Genomic DNA, 24,975 nt, shown 5'->3' on the forward strand with positions numbered 1-24,975 from the left:
CCTTTTAGCCAATACGTTTTCTCTATTGCTGAATCTCCATTCTCCAATCAAAATTTATGAAAATTGGCATAAGCGTTCGATAAAATAAAGTCGACATTCAACTCATGTTACCTCAATTCCATACACTTTATCGATTCTATAAAGAAGCGACAAAGAAAATAGCTATTGCATAATTATTTTGATCCAGAAAGTTTTTCTTAAAGCTTTCAACATTTTAAAATTACGGTTCAAAACGGCCACCCCAAAGTGCACGTGACGAATTTTCACCCCATCGATACTGGGCTATGTAACTGTTTCACTATATCCTGATAAGTGCCGGATTGGCTATCCATAACTTATTTCACAAATGGAGCATGGAGTACCTATCAGATTGGTTGTGGATAGCCTATCCGGCACTTATCAGGAAGTGGTGAAACGGGCCCTAAATGTAACTCATTTGTCAACCAATGCCAAAATACCATGGTATTAGATGACTTTTCCTTAAGAAACTGGAAGCCGTGTACACGAGTTAAGTATTACGTGTGATAAAGGCGATACGACAATTAGTGTTGATATCTGCGAACACGTGTGATCGCTGAAGACGTGCGTGGAAGAACACAATAACTAACAGTAAAAAAAAAAGGTGATGAAATAGATAAGTTACCAGGTATGTACCAATTATAAAGGAAAAAATGAACGTATGTTACAAAATGTTAGTTATCAAGTTCTTCAACTCACGTCTTCAAATATGAACGAAACATCTTAATAAATATATTAAACTAAAGGATTTATCGCTCAGGAACCTTATATTTCCCGGGTTTCAAAGTATTTCCATTGAGCGAAATTGGTTAAGGTAAGACAGACAGACTGACTGACAGAGTGACAGACAGACAAACGGACAGACAGATACACTTTCACATTATACTATTGGTATGGAATAGATTCTATGTAACAAAGGATTATAATTATGAGAATTGGCTTTTGTGATTTTAGTGATTTCAAGCCATGTCAGTATTCACAATGCAATGGGCTAAATATCGGTCTACCAGAATCTGATGGCAAAAAATGGAGAAACGAAATTGACGCTACCAATACTGGGGAAATTGGAGCAAAACGTTTGAAACTTTTTTCCTTATAGCGGCTGATTCTGTGTGTGATACATTCAAATGTAAAAAAAAAAATATCCAATGATTACTCCCTACCAAATTAGCCATGAGATTCTGGTAGACCTATAGTTAGATGAATTCAAACGCCCTTCTAGGAAACACTCAAGCCTGTAAGTGAAGTTTATAATGACGAATTAAAGCACACAAGTTACGTCTCTCCCTCGTTCCCTCGACCATACTAATACTATAAATGCGAATGTTAGTCTGTCTGACATCTGTCTATTACCTCTTCACGTCCAAACCGCTTAGCAGATTTTGTTAAAATTTAGTATGGAGATACTTGGACTCCACGGGAAAGGATATAGGATACTGTTTATCCCAGAATAATGTACGGATCCCGCTCGATAAACGAATTTTGGCGCAACGGTTTGCGGGCGTCATCTAGTCGTTTCATTTATTAATGGAAGACAAATTAATGACATTTTAAAAATTACTTTATTAATATTTATTTTGACGACCGCAGTGGCTCAGTTGGTGGGCTGTTGGTAGCTCAAGCCAAGGGTTGCGGGATCGAATCCCGTCGACGGAACAAAAAGTTTTCAAAGTTCCTGGGTCATGGATGTGTATTAAATATGTGTATATAAAAATCTTAAATATATGTATAGTATAAAAGTATTAAATATATTTCCATTGTCCGTGGTACCTGTAACACTAGTCCTTCAGGTACTTAGCACGTGGCCAGACTGACGTGGTGTGAAGCGTCCATAGATATAAAAAAAAAATAACAGTATAATATTATCCCACAACCTGAGCACTTTTGTGGTACACTTTACGGAAAAACTATCACGTCTATTGATTTGTGCTTTAACATTTATTTTTTATTTAGTACCTGGATGACCGAGCTTTGCTCGGTATAGCAAACACTCATTGACTTCGTGTTCCTTAATAACGTCATCTGCAAACAATTAGTTGCTCACAAAATAGTATTATTATTCGCCAATAGATGTCAATGTCGGAGAATCATTGTCCTGGTCATCTCTGCCGCTAGCGTTAGGAATTCTAGTGGGCGTCATTTTGGGTAAATGCGGGCACAAAACACAATAATTGTCACTTGTGTTCACAAATTTATTATAAACACTATTATAACGCTTTCACACAATTTACTAGAATTCGGGGCAGTGAGTTCGGGGCACCGACCTTACTTTAGTTAGCACAACACCAGAACTAGCCACGATCCAACTCGATCGACTGCTCACACTCGAATGTGCTCCCCAGACTGTCAATCACTCTAAAAAATATGACAAACTAAATTAAATTTAACTAAGAATTTTACAATGATCACTGAATTTTACAATCATTTTAAAAACAACATAATCGTGACGAATCAACACTTCAAACAATCAGAAAATAACTAGACTCATGACTACTCAGGACTTCCTCTCTATATATATATATATATATATATATATATATATATATATATATATATATATATATATATATATAGAGAGGAAGTCCTGAGTAGTCATGAGTCTAGTTATTTTCTGATTGTTTGAAGTGTTGATTCGTCACGATTATGTTGTTTATTATATATATATATATATATATATATATATATAAGATAATATGTAGATGTCTTAGCCGTCAGTCACGGTTTGGTTACTCAATTAAAATATTAAAAAAAAACTACCATAAACATTATTACCACGCTCTCGAGCCCTCAAAAAGCTCGACTTTAGCTAGTGATAATATTTTCTCAATATAATAATGTTCTAATTGTAAGGCCTAATAACTGTAGAGGCCCATATCAAAAACTGTTGTTTCAACTGAATGTACCTTTATTTACTTGCGCCCACGCACACACATGGATTCGACTTTATTTCGCAACATCAGAATAAGATTATAACTAATTAGAATTACCAAATGTGAAAATTTTATCTTCATTTATATATTTTGGTCTTCAGACTCAATAAAAATATACTGTTATAGGCCGAACATTTTCGCTCTGAAATCGATCAAAGAAATACACCTAATAGATAAGGTACCTATACCTTGAATTCCGAATTCGAATTTGGAACTAATATGGATGGCTTGGCTTCTTTGGGATTATCAAAGCTCTGCTAAAAAGCTTTTAGTAAAATCTGCCAGCTCAGTAAGCTTCTCACACTAATGACTTTACTAATTTAAGGTGCATTCAAAAAGGCTTTTATTGAACGTGTTTTAATTCAATTTGTATGTTGTTTATAAATATACTATAATATTATATATGTATAGGAAAAATATAGTTAATAACTTAATAAGTTATGGGCAAACATAGAGCAAAATAGTTTGTGTATCAATTGGACAAACTTTATCTCAGAAGATCTTCATTAAATCTTGAATTGTTGTAAGGCCCTTTCTTGAGAGTACTTACACATTTAAATCATCATCATCATCAGTAGTTACATACATCTTTATTATTATTTTAACTGGGAAAGTTTGTCTGTCTGTTTTCTCCGCGCTTAAACGGCCGGACCAATTTAGATGAAAGTTTTACGATATTTTTGTGTGACGGGAAAAGATATGGATACTTTTTTTATGGAAAAATGTACAATTTGTCAATTAAGGAATTTCCGTCCAACGGAACTGCGGGAGGAGTATAACGTACATATACAAATATACTCGTAGAGGTCAGTGAGTAAATTACATTTAGAGCAAAGTAGATTTATTTTGAATTCGCTTAAAATCCAGTCGCAAAATAGACCACTCCACACATAAGATTTAAAATGCTGTACCGAATAGCATGAGGCGAACAAATTGGAATCGTATATGGTATGAAACATGTCCATTGTCCATCCTAGTCGCCGCTGGCATTAGCCAACCGCGATATGTGTCAGGTTATAAAACCGTCCCTCGACATGTGACCTATTTACTGGGAAGCCCATTTTTCCATTTGATCTCTTCTATTTTTCCTGCCAAAAGTCGAGACCTGTTACACCTAACAACTCGTCAAAGGCTTTAAAGGGCTTTAAATGGAACGGGAATGGAGGTGTTCCCTTTTAACACACTTACAAAAAGCTCTACAATCCAATATCAAGACTTTATCGTTTGCGTCCTCCGTGGCTCATTGATAGTGGCGTGTGGAGTCTTAAAACGGTTATCGCGGGTTTCAATCCTGGGTCATGGATGTGCATCAAATAATTTGTGTATGGTATAATTAAAATGTTAAATATACGTGTAGTATAAAAGTATAAAATATATTTCCGTAGTCTGGTCCTTTAGGAACGTAGACACAAGTCCTTTAGTAATTTAGTACGAGGCAGACTGACGCGGTCTAAAGCATCCATCGATATTATTTTAATTACTATCTACATCGTAAACATCAGCATCCTACGAGTATAATGCAAAGGATACTAATGTGAACAGTTGTCAAAAATGTAATAATAATTTAAATATTTACCACAAAACCTCGATTATAAACTTGAAATATGGCAGGTAGATTCCTGGCCTAGCAGATGCTTTTGACCGTAGATACACTGTGAAGTAACAGACGTTTGACAGGTAGGCTTTACAATTTAACGTGATCGCAGGTATAAACAGCTACATAGCGCGCGAAACTCTGTTGCGTTTAAGGTGACGCCGCGTTAAAGTAAAAAACCGTGTTGGGTATGTTTTAGATTGCTTGTTTTCTATGAGAGGCCAGCCCGGTGTCTCATAGAAAACAAGAAATGGAACAGCAAAAAATGGAAAGGGCGTAAGCGACAAAATGGTTTTTGTCGCGTAATTTATAAACCATAAATATATTTCATATATATTTATATGAAATATATTTATGGTTTGGGCAATTAAAGTGTATGCTTGAAACAATCTATGCAAAATTAGAATCCCTTTTTTTACAGAGGCATTTTTGAATAATTATTCTGTGTTATAAAAGTTGACCAATCGTGTTATGCTATGGGTAATTCAAAGACAAAGACATGATGAATACTGACAATGAACTTCAATTTCTTAGCTTTAGTCATTGCTGAGAAAAATCGATATCGCTACAGCCAAATTATCAAGGCGTCGCGTCTCGCGCAAACCGTACATTTTTCCGGGATAAAAAGTGTCGTATTTATTTCCTTTCCTCGTATACTTAGTACAAACATCTTTGCCAAATTTCAGCAAAATTGGTTTATCGGTTTATAGGTGAAGATGTAACAACCAGACAGACATATACTCTATCACATTTAAAATATTGTTATGTGTTAAACGATAAGAACCTATAGGCTTTGAGTGGCTCCATAAATAACTATACATCTTACAAGTACATCCCGTACTATCTTATCTACAATCTAGATGACGTCCGCAACTCTGTTGCGCCAAAATTCGTTTATCGCGCGGGAACCGTACATTTTTCCGGGATAAAAAGTATCCTATGTGCTTTCCCGGAACTCAAAGTATGTACATACAAAATTTCAGAAAAATCGCTGCAGCGGTTTGGGCGTGAAGAAGTCAGACAGACATACAGACATACAGACATACAGACAGACAGACAGACGGACGGACGGACAGACATTTATAATATTAGTATGGATTTAAAATATTGCACCTATCCTTACATTCAAAGCTTCCAACACAAATTTTTTGCTTTTCAGTGGGAAGGTAAAATCAACAGGCAGCACTAACCACATTACCGCGCCCTTACTTTACATTCCTATCACTAAGAATCTAAATGAAAAAACGATTAAATACTAGTTTTATATGAATTTACAACCAAAGTTAAGTATTAATACGAACTTTTTGACGTTTTGCAGCAAGCGTATACTCTTGCTTCAAAACGTCAAAAAGTTCGTTGTAATGAAAGAAGTTATTAATAACTAGCCGTTGCCCGCGACTTCGTCCGCGTGAATGTATGTTATTAAAATCGAGATTTACAAAATTGAACACCCATCTACGACTATTTTATTTGGATCTACATTACACACGAAATTTTTAATGCACCACGAAAATAAACTATAATTATAAAAATTGTAACTGTACTAAGTATAGCTAAATTAATATTGGAATTTGTTGTGTTAGACTGTTGCCAATAATAATTATGACAAAAACGCTTGAAGGCACGGATTAATTTCCTGCTGTCCACGATCACCGTAGTATGCGACATCAGATTTACACTGTAGGTTGTCTAGCATTGTAGTTCTTTCGTCTTGGCAGAAAAAAACTCTCCCAGAGAACATGATTCAAACATACTGCCTTCGGTCGTACATATTCTACCTTTTCTACCTATGTGCTCGACCGATGCTAGTAACTTAGATCCGTAAAGTTTGACTTTAAAATTTCCATGGCTGGTAACGAATTGAGATACGCAGTGGTCAATATCCATCCAGTGTTTGGATAAGCGTTAAGGAAAAGTTTTAAAGATCGACCTTTGCTAGAATTGGTTGTCGTTGTAAATTCCGAGGAGTTTCTTCAATTCCATTACTTATCAAGTCACCGTTTTTAGGGTTCTGTACCCAAAGGGTAAAAACGGGACCCTGTTACTATAAGACTTCGTTGTCTGTCCTTCTGTCTATCTCCAGGCTGTATCTTAAGAACCGTTATAGTTAGAGTTCTGAAATTTTTACAGATTGTGTATATCTGTTGCCGCTATAATAACAAATACCGAAAACAAAATAAAATCAATATTTAAGGGGGGCTCCCATACAACAAACATGATTTTTTTGGCCTTTTTTGCTCGATACCAATAATTACAACAGGCAGGCAGTTGAAATTTTCACAGAATCCTTAAATATATGTGTTATTTAATAATTAATAATAAAATTGGAATATAATTAAAATTTAAAATTTAAATACCTATTAAATCCCATACAAAAACAACTTTTGGACTATTTTTTCTCTATAACGGTACGGAACCCTTCGTGCGTGAGTCCGACTCGCACTTGGCCGATAAACATGGTATCGAATTCGGGCAATCTATACAACAAAAAAAGAATTTTGAAAATCTGACCACAAACAGCAAAGTAAACATTAACTCCTCCTTTTTTTAAGTCGGTTAAAAAAAAGTATCTAAGATGTTGACCAGGGATGTAAGGTATCATCATGCCAAATTTCTTTGAAATCAGTCCAGCGGATTCAGAGTACAAACAGACAAACAGACAGAGAAACAAAAATTTCAAAAACAGTTAAAATGTATTCTACTACTCTTTTAATATGCCCCTGACTCGTTTTTTCAAGTTTATTTTCAATGTACAAAAATTTTACCTCTACGATTTTATTATAAGTAGGTATAGATATAGATATACCGAGCTACTAATTGGATTTTATCATAAATCGTGAAGTTATTCGCTATTTAATATTATGTTACTACATATTTATGTTATACTAGCTGCCCTGGTGAACTTCGTGTGACTTTAAAACCTTCCCTGGACTTCTACGAATATTTTAAGACTAAAATCAGCCCAATCTGTTCAGCCGTTTAACACATTTGGAAATCCATTTTTATATATAAGAAGATATATTATGTTTTATATATTATGTTATGTTTATTGTATATATTATATTATGTTATTACATATTTTGATACATTATTATATTATTATCTGTTATAAATACATATTGTTTTTAATTTTTATTTAATTACTTATTTATTTTTATTTATTTTTTTACCAATAATTAGTACCTACTTATAATAATTATTCTTACAGTGTGCCTGAAGTAGTCTGTCCAACGCTGACAAAAATGGGTCCACAGAATATCAGGGACTGTGAAACCCACAGTCATGAACCTGATTTTTTTTTTTCGAAATGGTCTAAGCTACTGGTCTGGTTAAGACCATGGTAGTTTAATCGTGGCTATAACTAGTCTGTTGCTAGTTGGTTTGGAGATAAACAATGAGGTGGGCCTGGCCCCCTCCCCTAAAGTCACACGTGTGACATTCTAGTCGGGCAATATTAGGGAGAGCTACGAAAATAAGCTATTTTTATGTGACGTGGGGACACGGGTCCCCCCTGCTCTTAAGGGGTCCGACCCCTTACTCTCAGACGAGTGAGGCTGCTCGCGCGCGGTAGCACAAACTAGCTGCGTACGAGTTATCGCGGTAGATGAGCTCAAGTTATTAATGTTATTGCTTAATGAACCTGAGTGGATTCCATTTCGACGGTTTGAGCATTACACTACCTACCAATTTACCTCTTAATGCGCCCTGTTTATTTAGCATTAGGTATTGTCTTTTTTTTCTTTTTTGTTTTTTATTTTATTTTGTGAATTTGTTGTTCTTTTGTGCTTTTTGTCTTACCCAGTTACCTTCATAGTATTTGTCTGTATTCTGTATTATTGTTCTAAAACAATCTTGATTGTTTGTATTGTGTCGTATTTTTCCTTTTATTTTAAATATAGGTAGTTTGTGTAATGTTTAAATTTCCGTTGAATAAACGTTTATTTATTTATTTTATTTATTTACCAACACAACATAAAGCACCATCACTCTACTCTTTCATCTAACTTATGATCGAATTAAAAAAATGGCCAAGTGCGAGTTGGACTTGCGCACGAAGGGATCCGGATGTACAATTTAAGAGCAAAAATAGGCAAAAAATAGTATTTTAGTATTTAAGCTCCCCTTAAATATTTATTATATTTTAAATTTATTACAAGGGTATCTAGACTGTCTTCTTTATAATCTTTAGCATCGTTTTTCTATATCATCAGGTCCAAAGTCTAAGTAAAAGTCAATACAGTCAAGGATTCAAGTCAGTCGATTCAGTATAAAAGTAGACGCTTTACTGAAACTTTCAACGGAGTTTTGAAGGGAACTCAAAATAACACGGTTTTGGATATAGCATCAATTTTCTACACTTGTGCATAAAATTTTAGGAAAATAATACAAAATCACTACATCACTCTTTCCCATTCAAACTCAAACTCAACTCAAACTCAAAATTTTTTATTCAGAATAAATTTTTTCAAATATTCTCTGAACGTCGGGGCTACACAGATGCCTACCACCGGTTCGGGAACTAACTTTCCCGGCAAAACTCCCTTATTATTATTTATTAGAGTATTAATACAATTAAGTATTTGTGAATATTTCAAGCGCCTACGTGTAGCTATTATTGATATTATAGTCAGACTGACAAACGAAAAGACATCGAAGTCTTAGTAAATAGGTTCCCGTTTTTACCCTGTGGGTACCAGATCCCTAAATGAATTTTAGGAGGGCCACGTGGTTAAGTGTTTCGATCAAAGGATATTCGCATATCATAATAATATTCAGATTTTCAGAGATTCAGAATTGATAAAAATCAAAGAATCTTGAGGTTGCGACAGTTTTTGAGAAGTTTTTTGCAGACATTCCAATCTCAACTACAATGAACTTAACATTTTAAACTTTCGCGTTGCATTATAATTAAACTTTTTAATCGGGACTTAACGCGACTTATTTAAGTAGTAATGCGATTACTGCGAATGCGAATACTTATTTAAGTAGTAACGAGTACATACTTTTTCTCGACGTTTCGGCCGTGTTGCAACGGCCGTGGTCACGAGGGGACTGCAGGAGCGCGACGTCTTCGTTTGCACCGGGCGGTCGGTTCTACGACTACCCTCGAGTTGTCCAATATTTGTGTTCCAATACACTGAAAGTCAGTTGGTTCACTGCGACACACAACATGTATGTACAACAAAGTATGTACTCGTAGTAGCATTACTACTTAAATAAGTCGCGTTAAGTCCCGATTAAAAAGTTTAATTACAATGAACTTAAATGATGTCAATTTCATTTTTAAAGATATTGACTCTAGAGATATTATCAAGACTTTCAAATCAATCAATATTAAAAGTACCACTGATCTCTGGGGTATGTCCACAAAAATTATAAAATCAGTAATTGACATCATTGCCCCTTACCTAGTCTTAGTTTTTAACAATTGTATTAAAAGTGGTGTGTTCCCAGACCTAATGAAGCACAGCAAGGTGATGCCTCTATTTAAAGCTGGGAAGAAATCAGACAGATAAAAAATTCGTGAAATCACTGATGTATAGACCGCGCGATTAGTTTACTTTGGCTACTTTCATAGCATAATGTCTTACGGCATCCTCTTGTGGGGAAACGCGGCGGACATTAATACAATATAATATGTGCTGCAGAAGCGAGCTATTCGTTCTATTTATAAGATGTCATCTTTTGAAACTCTAAGAGAAAAATTTAAAGAAATAAGAATTCTGACCGTCGCATCTCAATACATTTTGGAAAATCTCTTATATGTTAGAAAGAACATAAATATTTTCAAAAAGAAAAGTGATAATCATAATGTAAACACTAGAAATAAGAACAAGTTAGCAATACCAATGTTCAGACTAGCCAAAGTAAGCAAATCCTTTAAAGGCCAATGTATACGCCTATACAATAAAATCCCAGAAAATGTTCAAAATCTACCTTTAAACAATTTTAAAAAAGCAGTTAAAGAACGTTTGTGTGCTAAAGCGTATTATAAAGTCAATGATTTCATCGAGGACAGCATACCTTGGGAATAGGATGGCTCCATGCAGGTTACTTTTCTTTTATTTTTGTTACATAGCTGTAAGACATAACATTGTAATTTTCCATTTTTTTAGTAAAAGATGGCCCCGTGCGAGTTTCTTACGCCGGTTCTTCTCGGCGGGGTAGTTCCCGAACCGGTGGTAGGCAACGTAGTTTCTTCATTCGACTTTCAAAAAGTGTATCATGATACCCATTTTGAATAAAAATATGTTTTATTTTATTTTATTATAATATCGACTCTTCTGATTTTTCTAATTATATTATCATTAAAAATCTGATAAATTCGATACAATTCTAAAATATTACCAGTTCATTAAATGCAATACGTGGGAGAGCCATGCTTCGGCACGAATGGGCCGGCTCGACCGGAGAAATACCACGTTCTCACAGAAAACCGGCGTGAAACACCGCTTGCGCTGTGTTTCGCTGAGTGAGTGAGTATACCGGAGGCCCAATTCTCTTCCCTATCCTCCCCTATTCCCTTCCCTTCCCATCCCTACCCTCCTCTATTACCCTATTCCCTCTTAAAAGGCCGGCAACGCACCTGCAGCTCTTCTGATGCTGAGAGTGTCCATGGGCGATGGAAGTTGCTTTCAATCAGGTGACCCGTTTGGTCATTTGCTCCCTTATTTCATAAAAAAACGAAAGCATCCTTCGTGGAAAGGTTAAGGTCGGTTGGAATTTTAAAAGGATTTTGAATGAGTTCTGAGTTTTTTATATAATCCGATTATTTTTGCACAAGCTCCCCGGTCCTAACAGCGTTTGTGTTTCAAAACCTTGCGAGCTTATAATTAAATTAATACTCGTATAAGCTTCAATATAATATTACAAAGTAAAATTAGGCGATAAGTTTTTTTTTAAATATCGGTTAAAAAGTTGTTAAACTCTATTAAATTCCTTTCTTTAGGCTTATAAGTAGAGAAAACACTTTTCCGACTACAATAATAGTAATTGTTGCCATATCACATCAGTAATACTTAGATCTTTAAAAATACGCGACGAATTTAGTATGTGTTTTTTATTTTTATTTTTACAGTTGGTCAATAACAAGGTTTATATTTGGTGCCATTAGATAAATTGATTTATACGCAGTTGACAGGCCTAAGTTATTTGTTGGGGACTCGGGTCAATTCGAGTTATTTGTGATCTGTCCTCTGGCCTTGCCATAAATCGACCAAATTTTCGAGATCCGCCATATTTCGTGCAGAATCAAATTCGTCGATAGTCATTACATAGTTTAAGAGATTGTTTATTGTTAGGCTCGATCCGTATACAATATCTACACTATCTACATCTACACTAATAATAATATTATAAAGAGGAAAACTTTGTTTGTATAATTGTAATGAATAGGCTCAAAAACTACTGGACAGATTTTTAAAATTCTTTCACCATTCGAAAGCTACATTATCCACGAGTAACATTATATAGGAAAAAAAAGGTTTCCGTAAGATATTTGGGTTTTTCGGTGACAAGTTGTAAAAAATCAACCAGAAAAGTTACTTATTTTGCGTACGCTACCTATAAATATACCTAAATAAAAGATAGAACCATAAAATGTTCTAATTAATTGTAGATCTTATAAATATCTACAAAAATCTTTTATTTCTGATATACATAAACGATTTCCCTCGCTGCATAAAGTACCCCATGACTCTATTCGTGGACGACAGTACTGTCGTGTTTACCTGTTATGATCTTGGTAGTTACGAAAATGACATAAATGAAAGTTTAATTGACATTATAAATTGGTTGACATCTAATAATTTACTCATAAATCTAAAGAAAACACAAATAATGAAATTCCAGCAAAGAAAACCTCTATTAAAAACATTAGATATCAAATATAATGGGGATAAAATTGAAGATATTGGAGTTACAAAATTTCTAGGTATATACATCGAAAAAGATCTTAAATGGGTAAAACATTCAGAACATGTCTGTAGGAAAATAAATCAATTTTCCTATGCTCTATATACTACCTCTAAAGTGGTTAATGAAAAAGGTTTGTTAATGGCCTACAATGGTTTCGTAGTCTCTACCCTTCGTTATGGTATCATATTCTGGGGCAACTCTACTATGCGTGAAGATATATTTAAGGCGCAAAAGAAATGTATCAGAATTATAGCCAATATACGTACAACTGAGAGTTGTCAGCCGTATTTTAAAAAATATAAACTTCTTACCTTTCCGTGTTTGTACATATACGAAGTAGCATTATTTGTGCGATCAAATCTACATTTGTTTGAGCGTTTCAACACAAAAAGACTAGCTGACAAATTATGTTGTGTTGAATCAAAAACCACCCTAATTAGAAAAAATGTTTTTGGTATGACAACTAAAATATACAATAAACTACCGCAGAGTCTTAGAGAAATAGACAGCATTCAAAGATTTAAAAATGAATTAAAAAAGTATTTGGTTGATAAATGCTTCTATACTATCGAAGATCTCTTTCGTGAATGTAAATTTTAAACATAATATGTATCTAATTTATTGCCGACTTCTAATAAACTTAAAATTAATTTACTATTGTTATAATAATATTATTCTAAATGAATAACGTACTATGACATGTTTTAAATATTTTTATGGAGAAATTACTACATACCTATTTACATTGACATTTTAATTTAATAATGACATTTTTATACATAATAGTTTAGAATAATATTAATGAATTCATTTTACTACATTATATTAATTATTGTTGACTGTATAATTCTTTTATGACCTGTTTTAGACTGTAATAATTCTCTATTGTTAATTTTGCATGCCAACAAAGGCCTATGTGTTGAACCTAATATCAAATATAAGACCTAAATTATTGTAACACACATACGCAAAAATAAATGAATTTGAATTTGAATTTGAATTTGAAAAAGACCGCGACACACTATGCGTATCTATGTCGAGTGAGGCACAACAACAATTTTTTTATTAAAAAAAACTTGAATTTTTTTGGACTACATTTGATCGCGTTTATTTTACTCATGCTATTAATCCTTATCAAAATAAATTATTTAATCACTAAGTACAGTTTATGTAGATAATATTTGGTCTTTGAATGACTAAAATTGGATGTTTGGTTTTGAAGTTATGGCGAAATTAAAAATTGTATTACGATTTCTACTGCACGGCCCGTTGCGAAGTGGGCGTCAAGGCGGGGGTCGCGTGCGAGAGGGGAGTTTAGACTACAGTTTAGATCTATTAGTTTTTTTCAGAGCTAGAATATTACGCGCTATTAACATGTTCTTAAATATTTGAAAATGCCTAAGAGAGCCATACGCCATACTTATATATTAGTGATTAGTCACTTCAATAAAATAATATGGGCAAAACAACGTTTGCCGGGACAACTAGTTATACATAATATTATAATGTCGATTAACAATTATTTCAATATTATTACAATATATTACAATATTATTACAATTATATTATATATTTAAGAGCGTCCGTGGCCTAATGGGTAGACCTTCGGTTCGCACTCCTAGAGGGTGCAGGTTCGAACCCGGGTGGAGGCGTGTACCTATGAGACATTTTCTGATCTCTAGTACATGATACGGACGCTCGTACGGTGAAGGAAAAACATCGTGAGGAAACCTGCACATAGTTGGTCCCAGACGTATTGACTAGTTCTTTCCTCTGGACTAGGCCGACTATGATGCGAGAATGCCGTATGCGCTTGGGCAACCATACGGACATTTAAATCTTGTCCCGGGCACTACAGTATTTGAGGAGTGGTTACTTCGCTCTGAAAAATATTGTATAAATCATCCACAACGGATGTAAAGGCCTAGTTTTTTAACAATTATTTAAAAAGCGGCACGGTAGCGTTTGTTTGTGATCTCGCAGTGTAGCCGCCTAATATAAATCCATATATTTTGCGGCTACACCAAAGATGTAAATCCAGCAGAGCCAGTCCACACGACGCGTTGCGTCGACGCAGCGCTTCCGTTTTACGCATGGCCGGCCTCACGGGCGCTGTGTCATCGCAGCTTTATTACGAAGCAGTCTAATATTTTGACCACCCCCTCCCGCTTCGTCTCGGGGGCTGCTGTCATATTATGTACGTTGCGAAGACGCAGCGCACCGTGTGATTACCTTGGTCATACCTTGGTTATTTGTATGTAAAACAACGCAACGGCAGCGCTGCGCTGACGCAACGCTGACGCAACTCGCTGTGTGGACTGGCTCTTAGTGTACACGCAGAGCAAAGCCGCGCGGATCAGCTGATAGTATACTTCTAAAAGCATTTTATCAGATTGTGATTTCCGATCACGGCAGGCCGCTGGGAATAGCTGGCGGCGAATAGAAATAAACCTGCCGCTAAACTTTAAGTGACCCACGAGGCCCTATTTAACTTAGAAAACGAATTGATTGCCAACTCTTTCTAAAATGATGTCTTTTCTGCTTCACCGTCTGTGCTCTGTTACATTGAAAACCTCAAGGAGGTGACCGTCTTTCTCCTACTGGTTACCGTACCTTACACCCTTTAGTTGTTCCCATTTAGAGTTGTTATATTGTAAACGAAATTATTTCCATAAGTTTGACATAAGAATAACATTTAAGCCCGGCCGCACATTGTCCGAAATTTCTGATCAGAAACAGTCGAACGTCCGCGCTGTCTCTTACATTTTGTACTGAGCCGAGTGAGCTCGAACTCGCCGGAAGGATATTCGGATAGTGTGCGCGGTGGCGGTCCTGCGAAATTCAACTGTTTCTGATCAGAATTCGGACAATGTGCGGCCAGGCTAAATCCCAGAAAATAGGCCAGCTATGGGGTGTTGCTATATACTAAGTATAAATAAATGCAGCTCACGATTGTAAAAAAAAAATCAAAACAACGTTCAACGTTTAAATAGATGTTAATGAAACAAGAAGTAGGTATGCCTAAAGAGTTTTTTCGTTCTCTTCATGTTATACAACTAAGTAATTATTTTGATTTTCAGACCTCCCGAAGTCAGATCCGGAGTTGAACGGCCTAAAGCGGCGGTACCGGCCCGGCATGAAGCTGAAGGCTGAATGCGTCAGCCACGACTCCATGCCGCCGGCCAACCTCTCCTACTTCATCAACAACGAACCGGTAAGTCATATCTAATAAGTGTAATTTTCCATCTTTTTAGTAAAAGATCGCCTCGAGCGAGTTTGTTTCCGGGTTAGTTTCTGAACCGGTAGTAGGCACCTTACAGCAACGACGTTGAGAGACCATTTGAAAAAAAAATATGAATATAAAAAAAATAAGTTTGAGTTTTAAATAATACGCGTGGCACTCGGGGACTGCCGCGGTAAAGCTATTGCATAGCATTTTTTATCAACGCAATCTAGTCGCACGCATACAAACACCGTGCTGAAGTCTGGCAACGTCGCACCGACAGCACAGCGGTGCCACCCCGCCACACCCCGAACCACACCGAGCCGAAGTCTGCCGAACTGAAACGACATTAGACGTTTTACGTTACAGAACTTCTTGATTCGGTCGCCGTGCTCAAAGCCTGCGATAAAAGTTATGCAATAGCTTAAAAATATATTTAGTAACAATGAAGTTGGTTCACAGGCAGAAGGCGGATATAATATTATTATGTTATTACTTATTTGATCGCTGTAAATGTCAGGTCAATGTCGGTCAATTCGACCTCCGTGGCGATGGTTGAGTGTGTGGCAAACTGGCAAATCAAAGCCGGGGGTCGCGGGTTCGAATACCGCCGACGGAACAAAAAGTTTTTCAATGTTCCTGGGTCATGGATGTGTATTAAAATATATTATGATAAGTATAATAAAAATCTTAAATATATATTGTATAGTATAAAAGTATTAAATATATTTCCGTTGTCTGGTACCTGTAACACAAGTCCTTCAGGTACTTAGCATGGGGCCAGACTGACGTGGTGTGAAGCGTCCATAGATATGATTATTATTAATGTAAGGGACCAGATCTACGCGCAGGCTATAAGACGCATGACAGGAAAAGAGCCCTCAATGGTAATTTGTGAACTTGGTTAGACTTGACAGACCCGATCAAATTACGTAGGTCGGTATGTCCGCCATCTGCATATGAATGAATTACCCTGATGGTACGACACTGTCTAAAGTACCGTACTAAAATAGTATTAAAAGTAGCTACAAATTTTTACAATAATAACCTTAATTATTTACACAAGTCACTTTTCGAGTAGCTTTTCCAAAATACGATTCACTCAATGTGGTCTTTTTAGAACCAAAACCTTAATTTTATATTTATTTACAATTGTGCGGTGCTGGACCGTATATCCAGCCCGTTTCCTATTAAATTATCAAATTGCACGGGCGTATATAATAGCTTTGATAAGTTGGGGGGGTCCCTAACGTAAAAAACCGGCCAAGTGCGAGTCGGACTCGCGCACCGAGGGTTCCGTACAAACCTGCAAGGTTTACAAAGTTCGTTCATTACGACAATTGAGTCATAACTATGGTATTTTTATTGCAAAATGAATTTCATAACATTATAATGGGGAAAGATGGAGGAGCATAAAGAGTAATAAGTTTATATTTATATAAAAAAAAAGTAATAAGTTTATATTTATTAAAAAATATATATTTTGTAATGTAACTAAAAATTTAAGGTTTTCGGAATTTTTCCTTTATGTGTGCTATAAAACGTTGCTTCATGCCAAATTTCAAGATTCTAGGTCGACTGGAAGTACCCTTTAGGTTTTGATTCCCTTGCGAGTACTTGCGAGTTTCAAAATATGCAGCTTAAATTGCTGTTTCTTTTGATTGCGTTGACATAGAAGTTTGATTTTGTTACAGCTTAAAGGTATTATAGACCTGAGTATTTGGTATGAATTTCAATTTAATACCTCTACGCGTTTATGAGGAAATGGGTAGTAAGTTTAAAATTATTAAAAAAAAATATATTATGTGATGTAACTAAAAATTTATGGTTTTCGTAATTTTTCCTTTATCTATGCTATAAGACGTTGCTTCGTACCAAATTTCAAGATTCTGAGTTCACGGGAAGCACCCTGTAGGTTTTGATTCCCTTGCAAGTGTCGAAAATTTGCGGCATAAACGGCTGTATCTTTTGATTGCGTTGGCTTAGAAGTTTGATTTTTTCACAGCTTCAAGGGACAGTAGACCTGAGTAATTGATATAAATTTCAGCTTCATACCTCCACGCGTTCCTGAGAAAAAGGGTCTTGACAGACGGACAGACGGACAACAAAGTGATCCTATAAGGGTTCCGTTTTTTCCTTTTGAGGTACGGAACCCTAAAAACCGACCAAGTGCGAGTTGAACTCGCCCATGAAGGGTTCTGCAGCAGGACGTGGGAGAGCCTAGCTTTGGCACGAATGGGCCGGCTCGACCGGAGAAATACCACGGGCTCACAGAAAACCGACGCGAAACAGCGCTTGCACTGTGTTTCGCCGAGTGAGTGAGTTTACCGGAGGCCCAATCCCCTCCCCTATTCCCTTCCCTACCCTCCCCTATTACCCTATTCCCTCTTAAAATGCAGGCAACGCACCTGCAGCTCTTCAGATGCTGCGAGTGTCCATGGGCGACGGACATTGTTTTCCATCAGGTGACCCGTTTGCTCGTTTGCCCCCTTATTAAAAAAATAGGCCTTAATACTTGCACTGTAGTAGTTACCACCATATTAGCTTCATGGTTACCACCGTTCAGTACCACGTGATGGAGCGTTAAGTACCATGCTCCACGAGTATAATAATAAACAGCCGAACATATAACCTCCTCCTTTTTGGAATTCGGTTAAATATTGTAAATATAAATTATTATATTGTAAATAGAAAAAAAAATGCATGTACCACGCCGATGAAAATCGGTGGATACATAATAATATTATATTGTCGATTGGTCAAGTAAGATGGATAATAATGGGGGGTCTGGACCCCTTATATACGCCTATATCAAATTGTATTCAAAATGCTATTTCAATGCCGTTGACTCCCTATACAAGAATTTTGTAACTTGATAGGAAACTAAATGGATGGAACAAGAAACGGAACGGAATTCATGTAGACTGAAATTGGAGTACTGGAAGTGGAGATCCCAGATCGAGTGGTTTAACCGCTGTACCTGTTTGTGTGGTTGTAGGAATGCCAATGCATCGAATAGACCTTCGCAAGCTGATTGGTCTAACTCGCAAAGTTTCCATTAAATCGTAAAATTTCTTCGGTTGAACCAATTTGAGTGGCAAAATAAAGGATATCCTTGCATAAGAGGAACATTATAAATATTTCATCGCTGTTACGCATTGCAGATAATAACAAATTCCTTCTTCAAACACATTCATTATTTGAAAGAAAAATTCTTCGAATTTAATATAATTGAAGGCAAGTTTGTATTTGAAATTGAGACACGAATACATTATTAAAGTTTCTTTTAACAGATTAAACATAACAAGATTTCTTAGAAATTCCCTTTTTACATCGAGTTTAAAAAGACATTCTATAAACTCTCAAGAGTAGAAGTAAGTACCAAATAAGACAATTGGGTACTTCTAGTTATAGAATAGATATTAATAAATATTAATTAATGTAAAGTATTGTAAAATCAATTGTGAATTATTCTGGCACATGATCTATAGCTTTAGCTTTAAATTTTGGTATACAAGAAAAATGTTTCATTTCTACGGGTACGAGCTAGTCTGCGTCGTGTCCATTAGTTCATCAAGATCAATCCTAAAACATGATTCCTTTACTTTAAGTATGACAACATTATTAGCGTAATACCAGAGCAGTGAATCATCCAGAACAGCTTGGCTAAAATGGTCGCTTTGGAGAATCATATTACGAATCATAATATTATGCATTTTTTTAAATCGCTAAATGCAAGTCTGCTTGCAATTAATGTCTAGTAATTCGTACTAATTTGATATTTGTCAGTTTGTCAGTTTTGACAATTCATTTGCTGAATTGATTAAGAGGAATTGCTAAATGTGACCATTTTAGCCCCGCTGTACTTATAATTGATTTTACAATTCCTTTTAATATAATATGTCTATTATTTTGCCATAGTATCTAAAATACAAATTTGACCTACAGATTTTACCTTTTTAATGTTACAAAAATGTATTAATCTTAAAAAAAATATTTCCCAAGTTATAAAATATCATATTGAATTTAATCTAAGATTCTTCAAGTATTTGGTTGACGGAATATCAAAGACTGCTAATTATAAGAATGTTAGAATCTAATTAAGTTTGACGTTTTAATATCCACCTTGTACCTTTTTGGCGTATCGCCAGATCATAGAAGAATTCAGATTCTTTGTATTCTCATTAAATAAAATTTATTATTTTTGTAAAATAAGGTGCGTTATTAATGCCCAAGAATTTCAGAACGAAAATTGCAATATGATTCATATTTTACAAGACTCCGTGATATATTTTACTTCGCAGTCTAAAATATAAAAGTTAATACAGTTCCCTTTGAAATATTCCATTCCAGAATTCTTTATTTTCTGTTCGCTACTTTATAAATAAACTCCAAGAACCAAAATGATAAAAGACCTTTTGTTAACATGTTATTGACAAATCGTAACAAAAATACACATAATAAAGCCTGGTTAATTCATGTAATAAATGTTGTTTTATGTTGGGTCTTACCATAAATGTTTTATGTGACAGGCGCTCTCCCAGCACGTGTGGCACCGGGTGGGGGGAGGGGAGAATGGGGGCCTCTGGACAGCGTACAGCACCATACAGTTCACCGTACAAAAACATCACTTCGTCAAAGGGAAAATAAAAGTGAGTATACATTTTTAACGCCGGCTTTTTGCGTTACATATGATTAGTCTATCGGTATTCTGACTTATTTGTAGCTTATAGTATCGGTTATTTAATCAAGCAAAAGCAAGAAACGATTGCCGCATCTGAGAAAGTGGTGGATTTGTTACGGTTTTTCGTAGAATATCCACTTTAGTGACTTAAGTTCGATTCAGACGAATAAATAAAGTTATACCTTGCTAATTTTATAAATTAAAAACATGAGTAAATAAAGTGGGTAAGTAACTATTTGAACGACGTTTTTTTAAATAAATGGAGGCTTTAGAACCGAGAAAATGCTTTAAAATAAAAAATGTGGATTTTATGTATAACTAGCTGTTGCCCGCGACTTCGTCCGCGTGAACTGAACAGTTTATAGCGCGCAATGTCAACAAAATTGGTGTCAAAAGCTTTTATAAAAAAACCCTGGTACCCCTTAAATCAAAACAGCTGTGCAGTGTGCACATAATATTTCATTTTTTTTAAGTAAACTTTATATTTTATGCCAAATTTTAAAGCTTATTTATCCCCCCAATTACACAACTTTACGCATATAAACTATTTATCATTGATAGGTTTAAGGTTACGTCACTGCATAGATAAAGTACCGTACTGAGCTATTTAAGAAATAACAATAAAAAAAATTCGAAACTTGAATGTGAGGTGATACCACCTCTTATAGAAATACTTTTGAGCAAGCGTCAGCGCGATGTTGGAGACGCACGGCGCCGTCTATTATGAATTTTTGGAACCAACTTAATTTGAACAAATTTATGCATTTTCACCAGGGGGTGAAAATGCATAAATTACTGGAAAAAAGGGTTGTAAGGGTACAACCCTTTTTTCCAGTAAATATGCCTATGTCCTTTCTCAGGCTTTAGACTATCTGTATACAAAATTTCATTACAATCGGTTTGATAGTTTTGGCGTGAAAGCGAAACAGACAGACAGACAGAGATACTTTCGCATTTATAATATTAGTATAGATTCTAGATAATATATTAGCTACAATATGATGAAGTAGGTAAGTTACCAGGTTTGTTCAAATTATAAAGGAGAAAATGTGTAAGTAAATGCTCTCATGTTGTAAAATGTTAGTTACCAACTTCATCCGCTCATGTTTTAAATTGTGAAAGTGTGTTGCTCTTTTGTGGCTTCAACACGCCTAGCGGCTTATTCGTTGTGATAAACAAGCAGAGATACTGAAATCCTGAGCCAAATATCAGAGTCCATGGCTAATTTTCTCTGTCTCTCTGTCGGTTACCTCTTCACGCCCAAACCGCTGAACCGATTTTGCTGAAATTTGGCATGGAGATACTTTGAGTCCCGGGAAAGGATATAATTTACTTTTTGTTCCGAAAAAATGTACGGTCACCGCGCGATAAACGAGTTTTGGCCCAACGGAGTTGCCGGCTTCATCTAGTCTAGTAGTCTATAAATGCTCAAAATAACTTTTGCTATCAAAGTAAAATGAGAAAGGCATGTCGCTTTGCAAAAAGAGCAAGTAATAGTGCAATGCGGCGCTGCCATTTGAAGCTTAACCGTCAAAGTGCCGCAATTAATCCTTCGCTGAAAACAATACCGTGATTAAGGTGGTAGTAATTCACGAGACATTTGAATGTGGTTGATAAATCACTCTAAAGCTTTGACTTAAGAGGGCGACTAACCCCAAAAATCAAACATCGTCCTTCTCTCTTCACACTCACGCCTGTCTTTCATATGCCAGGTGAAAAAGAACGACGCGGATTCTCGGAACTCGATAAATATACAACATTTTAAAAATCCGCTAGGCCGATCTCTCAATGATAGAATTTTATACAACGTGGTAAAATATTAACTTAGTTCAATGCACGGTTATGGCAATAAATGAAATTTCGTGAAAATTAGATCATCATCATCACATCACATCTTTGTGACTTTTTTCTATCGAGAAAATTTTAAGATATCGTGTTTTTGCTCAGATCGAATGCTCGGAAATATAATGTAGTATCTAATTTTAGAAAATTAAATAATTCGGGACTTATTTTAGAGTATAAAAATGAATTATAAAATCGACACTTTAGGGTTAGTGGGCGGGCGACTAACCCTAAAGTGTCGATTTTATAATTCATTTTCCTTAACGCCCACGAAAGAAGAAGACAAAAGAATCGCCATGACATTTTCCTCTCGCATACGAGAGAGGACATAATATGTATAAACTCAAACTCAAAACTCAAACTCAAATTTTTTTATTCAGAATAAATTTTTTCAAATATTCTCTGAATGTCGGGGCTGCACAGATGCCTACCACCGGTTCGGGAACTAACCCGGCGAGAAGAACCGGCGTAAGAAACTCGCACGGGGCCATCTTTTTCTAAAAAGATGGAAAATTTACTGAAAATATATTATAAAATAACAGTGTCATTATGACTAAATAAAATACAACGAGTGTACAATTATTATACATATTATAATGAAACAGCTCTGCAGGGGGCGACCTAATTCCCATGGTGTATAGTAGGGGAGGTCGCGCTCATTTTAAAAAGTAATTTCATACCGAGCGAAAATCGTAACAATAATACTATTCTATTAACACATAAGAGTTTTGATCGTCAGCTACTCTAGTATGGGTGGAATAAAAATTGAGAGTATCTCAAAGTTGTTGTTGGGAATCGTATTGAATTGACATTAAAAAGATCCCAATTCGCACCCAATAAAGCTTCATATCTAGATTATACACGTTCAGGTTCGGTAGGTGTTATTTTAGTTTTAGTATATAACAACAGATGGCGCTTTTAAAGTAAAATGTATATAATTCTTCTTCACAAATATTGACTATTGAATTAATTAAGTACTTAAAATTGCTATGTATGGACCATTTAATGGTTAATTCATCGCCGTCAGCTGAATATTTGCAGGTTTTATTTTTTTTTTACAACTTGAGATACTCTCAGTTAACATTCCACCACGGGTGCGGCGACTGACACTGATTATGTTGATTGATAAATATTAAGCTACCGCTGGACAAAAATTTGGTCGGTATGAAATGACTTAGCAAACGATAGCACTACCTCCCCTACTAGTACTATCATTCATGAAATCAGTAACTTTATAGTACGCTTTGGTACACAAACGTTCTTTAACAACTTTTTTAAATCTATTAATTGAGAGATTTTGAACGATTTCTGGGATCTTATTATAAAGGTGTATACATTGACCTTTAAAAGAATTTTTGACTTTAGTAAGTCTAGTCACCGGAATTTCAAGCTTATGTTTATTACGAGTATTTCTCCCATGGATATCACATTTTTTCGTGAATTGATATATATTCTTTTTAACATATAATACATTTGATAGGACATATTGAGAAGAAACTATAGTGTATACGTACCCTCTTGGACATGATCGAAGAATGTTTGAAAAGGTTTGTTTATGATATATGGTTTATTTATCAAATCTTTGGAGAGGAGGAAAAAATATTGTGTCGACAATTTTTATTTCAATGACATTTCCTGTCCATTTTATCTCAATGTCCTTACATTAACGAAACGTTTTGTAAAGTTAACAAACGGCTAAAATATAAAACCTTTTGATTTTAGTTTGCTATCAAAGTTCTCTTGAATGTCGAATAAAGTTTTGGATGAAAATGGAACCCAATTGTAATGTTTTAAATTGCTTGTTAAGACAATTGCACAATGGACGACCATAATTCATAACCATTTAGGACACCTTCGAGATCGATTAGACGGCGGCCGGGTACAATAATATTGCCAGTTCCACGAGTAATATACCGCCATTGTCCGTGAGCACCTATTGTCTACAGAATTAGAAACTGACAGGTAAACTCCGAACACTATGATCCATTAGAATTCTAAGGCCATTCTTTACGTTGGTAAGTTTTGATGACCATTATTTCTGACAGCGTAGATCTACAGAGCATACTGTAGTATGTTTTGTAGACAACCTGGGTGCATGGTAGTGCACACGCCGAGACGAGCCAAGCGAAGCACGGGCACTACTTACCTTTTCTTGAAGTGTTTCGCCGTTTATTTGAACTTATATTTTTAGGGTTCCGTACCCAATGAAAGATAAATTTTGAGAGCCAATTTGTCGATAAAATATGCCATACATCATGATGTATGGCATATTTTATCGAAATGTCATGACATTTAAGGATCGGACAACGGTGTCGGGACACATTGTATAAATGTATAAACGCGTTTATAACACCGAATTGCATTTAACCAACATAAGCTAAACGTGTTTTATAAAACGAAGTCTTAAGTGTGAATGGTGATAGTGTTCATCATAGGAATATTTTTAGGCACCTTTTGTCGGTGGTATAATAATAAATAATAACTCCCACACTGGTTTCGGTGACAGTGGCCAGTTACGCAGGAGTAATTTTATAGTGCATAAGTGTGTGCGCAGTACACAAGAGCACTCTCTATTCTTTTTACTCCCTTAACCCAGTGGGACGGAATACCGACACGACTTCATGGATCATCTTACTTGTCAGACAATCAGGTGATCAGTCCTAGTCAAACTTGGAAATAACATAATATTTCCAACGCGGGAATCGAACCCACGACCTCCGAGTCACGCTCTTAAACACTGGACCACGGAGGCGTTACCTTTTGGTAT

At 35.6% G+C, this 24,975-nt stretch overlaps 1 protein-coding gene across 1 annotated transcript in view; it reads left to right on the plus strand.

Moving 5' to 3' along the window:
• The window catches only part of LOC121737844, a 166,810-nt gene that overhangs the window by 106,660 nt on the left and 35,175 nt on the right, over positions 1–24,975 (plus strand). The window contains exons 4-5 of the mRNA XM_042129578.1: positions 15,540–15,673; positions 20,215–20,334. Of these exons, the coding sequence (XP_041985512.1) occupies positions 15,540–15,673; positions 20,215–20,334 (254 nt within the window). The remainder of the gene's footprint in view (positions 1–15,539; positions 15,674–20,214; positions 20,335–24,975) is intronic.

The sequence above is a fragment of the Aricia agestis genome, chromosome 2 (assembly GCF_905147365.1).
Source record: "Aricia agestis chromosome 2, ilAriAges1.1, whole genome shotgun sequence".
Classification (NCBI taxonomy): Eukaryota; Metazoa; Arthropoda; class Insecta; order Lepidoptera; family Lycaenidae; genus Aricia; species Aricia agestis.